Genomic DNA, 8540 nt, shown 5'->3' on the forward strand with positions numbered 1-8540 from the left:
CCCCGCACACCCTGACTGACCCCGCACACCCTGTGCCATCCCTGCACCCCCGGTCCCATCGGGTTCCCCCGCCCCGCCCCTCCGGTGGCCCCGCCCCTCCGGGCGCTCGGCGATACCATTCCCCTCTCACGGGGGGGGGGGTAGGGGCGCCCTTCTATTTTTATTTTTATTATTTATTTTCTCCAAAGGCTAGCAACAGAAGTCCCCATTTATCTCGCCTGCGATCCAGGTCATAGTTTTGGGGCCTTCACTGTATGCAAATAAAGGTTTTGGGTTTTTTTTTTCGATGGAAAGGCATAGAAAGGTGGAGCTGTGGATAGAAGATAACGCAGACCAGATCAACAGTATGGACTAGCAAGGCATATAAAGGAAAATCTGGGCAGAGCTCCTCTCCAGAGCACTTTTACACACTTGTTCTCATCAAGCAAGGCTTTCATGATAACACAGAAAGGTATGAGTAAAAACCCAGATAAAATAAACAAGAAAATCCTTTTAAAGGAGAGCTGTGCTCTGAGCAATAAAAAAAAAAAAAAAAAGGGCAAAAAACCAAACCAAAACAAGAAACAAAACAAACAAAAGAAATTGCAAACCAAAATAATTATTCCAGTAGGAGCCATAAAATTAAAGGCTTTAGCCAGAAACCACTAAATGAAGGAACAAAGGGTTGACTCCTCATTTTCAGTAACTGACACAGACTCAGCCAGGGAAGTGTATCAAGCACTTGTAACAATATTCAAATGCTTGAAGTCTTGTTCCAACCCCTCGGTGGTATTCCACGGGCTGGGAGGGCAGGAGAGCTGCTGCTGCTGCTGCTGTTGTTTCTTCCACCACCTCCACGGAGAGTTGGAAACAAGAAGTTAAACCACTGCTGGGGAAAGGAGCACGAACCCCAGAGTATGCAGATCCCCAAAACACAGGAAATTAAACATGGATTCCCAAAGGATGGCAGTGCTCAGACTTGTGCTTCCCATATCATTGCAGATGTTCCTCTGTTCTGGGCAGCTTGATGGGGACAAAGAGTTCACACACTCCAAGTGACCACGGGCTTGATGAAAGCCCAGAGGAATTCAGCACCATTTCTTTCACACCTGCCAAGTTGATTCAACTCTGAATCTGAGAGACAGCTCTAAAGGATTTCTGGGTTTAGGGGAAACTAAACCAGAGCACCACCTTTAGTGATCACCACAGGAAATGCTAATTCATGGCTGCACCCTTTGAACTGCAGTGCTAACAATGGACACCTTCCCCTCACATCTCAATACAGGTGTGTGAATACAGGCAATAAATACAGGCAGTAGAGGCCCAACTGCACCAGGAACTGTGGATCTGTATCCCTGGATCTGCCCAAGGACAAGGGCAACACTGGCAGGATAACATCTCCCACAGAAAAGGTCCCATCTTGGAATGTATGGATCAGTCCCCGTTCCAAAATGAACCCTCTCCCTGAATAAGGAATAATTTCTTTTAGGCTCACACAGCTCTAAAAAACACAGAATACATGTTTCAATAGCAAAGGGTTCACAGCAGTCAACATGATCATGAGTTCCTAACCCATGCATGTTATTCCACAGGAAAATCATGGATGACATGGAAAATAAAAGCTTAACGGTGTTTAGAGATTCAGGTAAGTAAAGGTGAATGATTAAAAAAACAAACAATCAAAAGCTCATGGAATCATAACTTCATAATAAAAAAAAGAGTATATTAAAATGATCTGCCCCATCTTTATGTAGAAGTTATACATATTTAAAATACTATTTTCCAAGTAAACATAATAAAACCATTATTCAAATAGCAATTATGATATCCTGCATTTCAAGATTCTTTTAGAAAGCTTCTTTCTCCTTGAACTGTTTTCAAGTATATCAGTCAGGTGAATTGGTCAGTGGTATAAAAACCTTCTGTTTTTTCTACTGCACTGTCTTCCCCACCCAGATTGTCCTGGGCATCCAGTTCTCGTTCTGCAAGCACACAAACTCCTGCTTTACTGGATTCCTGGATTTTGAAAGGCCACTTTTTTTGTAGACAAAGGGAACTTTAAGCAGCAAAGGGTTCCACATCCAGCCACGCTGGCTCAGTCAGAATCATCACCACAACCATCACTGCCTTCGAGATCGCTGCTGTTCTGTAAAGCAAAATGGAAAATGGTCTGTCAGCACTGCATTTACATCTACAGACTGACTTAAATCAGAGATATTGACTTTCAACTGCTCCAAAAGTGTAAGAAAATAGTCTTAGACCCATATACTGTAATAAACATCTGTGGTGGTAAATTATGTACATTGGAACACACTCACCAGCAGAAGAAATTTCTTCTCACATTCACAACTCCATGATTACAACCTGAGTGTGTGGGAAACTCAAAAGTGGGATAATAGTGTGAAATGTTGACATTTAAAATAAATGCATCTGAGACGAATTAAGTGGTTTTTTATGCAAGTCCCTCGAAACCCAAATTTGTTACAAAAGGTCTAAAGCCAGATTTGAGAATTTTATTTGCTACAGAGTTTATGTCTGACCTGTATTACAGATATGCAAGGGCTCACTGACACTACTAAAAAAGTCAAGCCAGTTGTACAAAGTGGTATTAGGGAAATACTACAAATGTTGGCAACTCACAAGGAAACTGAAGTCAGAGTTCTTAACTGGGAGCCACTCCTGCAGGACCAGGTCCACATGGTGCAATAAATGTGGGGGGTTTATGTATCTTGAAGCAAGTATTTTAACTGATATGACTGACAACAAAGGATTTCATAAAGAAAAGCTAACATGACTGTATGCCTGTAGTTACTCCTTTTTTCCTTCACCACCAATTGCTGAAAACAAACCTCAAATCCCATGAATTTAACACTGACAGTTTAATATCCTACTACAAACCAAATTCTGAGACACTGAGACAGTTGACTTCGTAACAGCAAGCACAGCTCATTGAAGTGCAAACAGCCTGCAAAATCTCAGAGGATCTGTCATATCATCCCTTATTTATCCCTCTCCAGACAGTTTGTGCTGACTGTGATGCCAAAACCCTTCTTGGTGGAGTTTATCTGCAGTGAGCAGACCTGCCTCCCCCAGGAATACTTCAGAGACTGGGAATCTGGCAGCACCAAGTCCTGCCAACACCAAAACCAACACCCTGAGCCAGGTAAGGACCCTCTGCACCACTTGGTCTCTTTGGGTCCTATTCAACCAAACTGATGCAGCATTTGTCACAACCTGTCCTCACAAATGTCCTCACACAGACAAACAATTACTGCAACTACAAAAATAACCCTGAGAAAATGCTGGTGTCTTGCTTGTGCTATTCAATGAGGCTGTTAAGTTTTATTTTATATGCTGAAACTCTCACACTCAAGCAAAAAATTGGCAGGGACATAATTAAACCTAACATTCTTCAGGGCAGGATCATTATCTACAAAAAAATAAAGCTAATTTTAACGACTGTTAAATGAAAAAGTTAAATGTTAAATGAAAAAGGGTCACTATTTTCTTCTGAGTTGCACTACACAGAAGTTTTAGTCCTGCCCATCATTCATCCTTTAAGGATTTGCCAGCCCTATGACCAAGACAATTTGAATTACATGTGGAACTGTAAAGTATCTTTAGATCATGAGTCCAACCCTCCACTCAAGCAGGACTTGTTTCAAAGTTAGACTGGGTTGATCAGGGACTTGTCCAATCAAGCACTGTTGTATTTTAAGTCACTCCAATGGTTGTCAATTTTAAGAAATACTTTTTGAGTTTGCCTTGAGATTCCTTGTGTGGTTTCCAACCTACCTCTAGCACAAGCCAGACATCTTTCCACACTTTTCTTGTGAGACTATTTTACATCTCAACTAGAAAAAAACCCAAACTTTAACCGAAATTTCCTTTTTGTTAAAATGTATTCTATGCCTTTGTTTTATTGCACCTTACAGTTGCCAGCAGCTCCTGTTGTCAGAAATCCAAATCCACAATATTCCATTTACTCAGTAGTTGTTCTGACGGCCCATTTTGAGCTCATGGCAGATTTACTTTAAAAAGCTGGTCCTAAATTTCCCTGATTCCCAAACATAGTAAACAGGGAATTACACAAAGTGAAAATTAACCCAAAAATAAGAGAATACCAAAAGGCAGCAGGTATGAAACCTGGTCTCCCAAACAGTTTCACAACAGCAAAGGCTGGCAATGCCCATCATCTCTGTTGTCAGTTTATGATCCTGCAAACTGGCCTGTGCTTGAAGCATTCCTTCCTCCCTCCTCCACTGCCACGTGTAAAACCCTGTGAAAACAACACTTTGTGCAGTGCATTCAATTGTCATGCAGTGCACAAAGACAGAAAAGATAATACACATTTCACGTGCCAGATGACTGTCATCTTCCAGGGCATATTCATGGAAAACAAAAATGTTACCAGGGGAAGAGACATTTCAACTTGACAGCTTCCATTTGATAAAATAATGGCTTCCATCATTACCTTTGAATTTTTGTTGTTGGCTTGCATCTCAACAGCAGACGAGTTGAAGTCGTGAATGGGGAGGGTGCTGAGCCAGTTTGCCATGGATTTCTCCTCCCTTTCTGTGTTGATGATGGTGGGGTAGATGTACTGCTCTTTGAAAGCAGCAATCTTCTCCTCCTCCTCCGTCCACTCCAGCGGCTCGTGCAGCCCATCGTTCCCAAAGCGCCTGTTGTACTTTTCAAAGTGCACTCGTTCCAAAACCAGCCCGAGGCCCGGGGCTTTGGGGACATCCACCTTCTCCTCTCCCCAGCTGCGCTCCAGGATGGACTCAGCAGCATAACCCCTCACAATGGCTATCACCAGCCCGATCATCTTCCTGATCTGGTGCATCATGAAGCTCTGACCCTTCACTCTGATCACTGCAAACTCCATGTTCTCCCTGACAAAGGGCTCTCCACAGTACATCTCCATGATGTACCTCCTGGCACTGGGGTCCCTGGGGCCCTTCTGGGATGTGAAGTTGTGGAAGTTGTGTGTCCCTTTATAGCACGAGAGCAGTTTGTTGACCCTGTCGAGGGTCTCTTTGTCCAGCCTATAAACCTCTTCTTGCACATCATGGTCCTTGTGGGCAAAGGCAAATGTTGGCAGCATGTAAGAGTAGGTTCTGGCATCACATTTGTTCTTGGAGTTGAATCCCCCAGTGACTCTCTTCAGGCCTGGTTTTAAAAGTGGTGTTAGGATTCTGAATCAGTGGGTTACAAACTGACTGTGATCTCACTCCTACCAACATGAATAATTTTTAAATGAAGTACAAAAAAAAGACAGATTTATTTTTGAGGACCCTAATTTCAAGCTAAATGAAACATGTTAAAAACTAAACCACTTGTAAGTAAAATTACAATGGCAAGGGAGAGACCTTCTGCAGGAGAAAGCTTCTCTTTGAAAACATTTTCCCTGACCATTCCAGTGTCCTTACCCAGAATTCTGATGTGAGAAGGAAGATGATTATTGATCTTTTCTAAGATGTCATCTATCAGCCTGACCTTCAGCGACACAATCTGTCCAGCTGCAGACACACCCTATAAAAACCATAAAACACACAAACCCACACAGTTATGTACCATGGAAACTCTGAGACAGCACTTGCAGAACTGAAATAGCTGAAGAACAAGTTTATTTCTTTTTCTCCCTGGTCCTTTCAGGCTGAAGTGAGGCAAAGGCAAGGCCACAGGCAGAAATCCAACACAGAATACTCCAAGAAAACCTGCTGGTGCTGCACAGCCACAGAGCACCTGAGCAACCTCAGAAAGCAGAACACTGCCCTCCTTCTGTGACATCTCACTGTGCTTCACTGCTATTGAGTACAGCACCAACTGAAAAGCAATTATATATACAACTCATACATGGACTCTAGCTCAGATGCAGAACCCCACTGTGGAGAATTAGAAACAGCTGAGGTGCAGCTAAACTCTCAAGCACCACAGCCAGGCAGCAACAATGAGCAGCAGCAGTTTGGGAAGCTAAAGGAGGTGAAAATGCCAGAAACACAAAGTTTAGGTAAGAAGCACCAGCTTTACAAACACCATCTAATCAATATTCTGCGCTTTCTAAATATTTGATTGTATTTAAGAGTGGACGAAAGGAGAATTTTCAAGCAACGTTGACTGTGAACAGCACTTGGTACTGGGTGGCACTCCAGACTTTACCAGTCCATCCCAGCAGCACTGGTGTGTAAAGAGCAGAGTTTATGGGAGCACAGCCCCTGACCAAGGTACCTTATCTGTTCGAGCACACCGCTGGAAAGACATCTTCTTCATATCCTCCCCGTGGTTCTCTGGGATGCAGCCTGACTGAACGAGGGCAGACACTAAGTCATCTTCAATTGTCTTGAACTGTGAAGATCCCACGTTTCTCTAAAACAGGATATTTAGTAAAAATAAGAAACAGAACAAATAGGAATGATTGGATACCTGAAGATGATAACTGAAAAAATCTGTTAATCAAACATTGCTGTGAAACTCTTCAAACGCCTTCCCTTCACAGCCCTCAGAGCACTGCTGTTCTCTAACAAAACTAACTATACCAGAGAGTGTTAATAAAACATCATTCTGATTTAGCTGTTACTGTTATTACAAGTAAAGAATGATTTCTAATTTCACTGTGCAATACTTCTAGAGTTTTTTGATGACTCCTTCAACTACACAGCACAAATGAAACACACTCCCAATGCCTGCAAATTAACAGCTGCTGCTCCAAACCCAGCCTGTGCAAATTCTGTTTCCAGAAATTAGATTGGGTTCTTTTGCTCAGTTCACCTGAGCTGCTGTAGAATGCAGCCTGTGGTTTTCTCCAGTGACTTCTGTGTGCCACTCTCAAATGAGCTGTAACAGAAATGCACAACTCCACTGGTGTGTGAAGCTGCAGAGCTCACCCTCACAGGCCACTTTGAGTTACAAGAGCAGCACAGCTCACGGGCACCACCCCTAAGCACAAGGTGCTTTACTGCTGCTGAACAAACCCACTTGGTTGCATAAGCATGAAAGGCTCCGTCCCTGTGTGCAATCTTATCACTCATCCCGAGGAGCTTTTCAAGTATTCCCCAAGTGCATGGAGCTTGCAGTACGCGGAGGGGAGCAGCAGATGGAGCAGCATCACCCTCTCGCTGCCATCACTGGGCCACAGACGACCCTGCTGTGACAAAGCACCGACCCTTTCCTGCCACATGCCAACACAAAAGCCTTGCAACAGCTTTCCTGTTTCTAAACTCCTACGAGCCCCATCTCATTAGAGTGCACCAGGAAAAGGAGAGCTTAAAACGTCTTCAAGCGCAGATTATTATTTTAGAAGTGCAAGAGACAGTAACAGAGATGCAAATTTATTTCATTCAAACACACAGCTCAGTTGTCTGGAATCTGCATGTTGTGAGACACATTTAGGTCTAACCCAAAAGAAATTTAGCCCGGCTGCTCTGAGATGTAAAGCTTCAGCCAGAACCTGGAGCACTGGTGAGAAGGAGGCCACCAGACAGCACCAAAGGTTTTATCACAACTGTAGTGCCCATGCTTCCAGTGTCCTCAGGAGCCTTGTTTGCAGCAGTTCATCAAAGATCTTCTGCTGATGCTCTACATTAAAGGCAAACTCACTGGAATCACCAAATATCAGAGATGCACCACCGACTGTTTTAAATCAAATTGCTACCAAGCCATTTGCATCCAGGCATACGCTGTTCCTGCCCCAGCTTTTCACGCTGCAACTACTTCTCTATCCAGTAACTAAACCTAACAGACTTTAAAGAAAAAAGCAGCCCAAGTTGCTTAGTCAAACCACGTACCTGCATCCCATGGTAGCCTTTCCCTGAATACGCCATCAGCAGCACAATCTTCCTCTTGGGCGACTTCTTACCCTGATCCTCCGCACCCTCCCCATCCGCACCTCCCTTCAACCTTTTGTTCTGATGCCCGTTCTCTTCCAGCCTCTCAGCCACCTCAGCGCCGCTGCTCAGCCTCTTTGTCTGGCCGGCGACCGCTGCCCTCGGCCCCTCAGCCATGGTACGAACCTGCGGGGACACAACAGCGGACGGGGCTGCGGTGAGAGCGCCGGCGGGGGCACAACCGGGGGGGACGGCCCGGCCGGGGGCAGGAAGGGCGCGCACCCCGCTCCCCCCCGGCCGCGTCGCCATCCCCGGGAGGAGCGGGGAGCCCGCTGGAGAGGCCGGCGGGGTGAGGGGGGCACGGGGCGAGGCGGCGCCGCCGGCCCGGCCCGTCCCCAGCGCAGGGCAGGGCCCGGCAGTACCCACGGTGCGCCACCGCCAGCACGGCCGCGGGGCGGAGAGGCCGCGGCTGTGGACGCGCAGCGCCCAGCACAGCATCGCCCCGGGCAGCGAGGGGCCGTGAGGGGCCGTGGGGAGCAGCGCAGCCCCGAACCCGCGGCCCGGCCCCTCCCGGGGTCACTTACGCGGCCGGCGGGGACACGTGCGCCGGCTACGGCGGCCGCGTGCGGACACGGCGCGGCGCGCGCGCGGTGCGGGGGCCGCCCTCGGGGAGCGGCCGGGCAGGGACCCGCGTCAGCCCCGGCATTCCCGGCCTGAGGGGAGCGCGGCCCATGG

The 8540-nt window shown here is 46.3% G+C and overlaps 1 protein-coding gene across 2 annotated transcripts; it reads right to left on the reverse strand.

Moving 5' to 3' along the window:
* Positions 1 to 582: 582 nt before the first annotated feature.
* On the reverse strand, positions 583 to 8318 carry PUS1 (pseudouridine synthase 1). 2 transcript variants are annotated; one of them, XM_027652420.1, is made up of 6 exons: positions 8232 to 8318; positions 7767 to 7991; positions 6211 to 6348; positions 5412 to 5514; positions 4454 to 5151; positions 583 to 2125 (listed from the first exon to the last, which is right to left on the reverse strand). In XM_027652420.1, the coding sequence occupies exons 1-6, from the start codon at positions 8301 to 8303 to the stop codon at positions 2075 to 2077; spliced, it is 1287 nt and encodes a 428-aa protein (XP_027508221.1). In that variant the 5' UTR covers positions 8304 to 8318; the 3' UTR covers positions 583 to 2074. The 2 variants fall into 2 exon arrangements, with proteins under 2 accessions (XP_027508221.1, XP_027508222.1); XM_027652421.1 differs by lacking the exon at positions 8232 to 8318 and adding an exon at positions 8088 to 8129.
* Positions 8319 to 8540: the final 222 nt, after the last annotated feature.

The sequence above is a fragment of the Corapipo altera genome, unplaced genomic scaffold (genome assembly GCF_003945725.1).
Source record: "Corapipo altera isolate COAL_440 unplaced genomic scaffold, ASM394572v1 67, whole genome shotgun sequence".
NCBI classification, from domain to species: domain Eukaryota; kingdom Metazoa; phylum Chordata; class Aves; order Passeriformes; family Pipridae; genus Corapipo; species Corapipo altera.

Coding starts and splice junctions, on each gene's coding strand:
- PUS1 (XM_027652420.1), bottom strand. CDS start 8,303: ATGCTGTGCTGGGCGCTGCGCGTCCACAGCCGCGGCCTCTCCGCCCCG. Junction 7,992..8,231: donor CGTGCTGGCGGTGGCGCACC/GTGGGTACTGCC, acceptor GTGTCCCCGCAG/GTTCGTACCATGGCTGAGGG. Junction 2,126..4,453: donor CCAACAACAAAAATTCAAAG/GTAATGATGGAA, acceptor TTTGCTTTACAG/AACAGCAGCGATCTCGAAGG.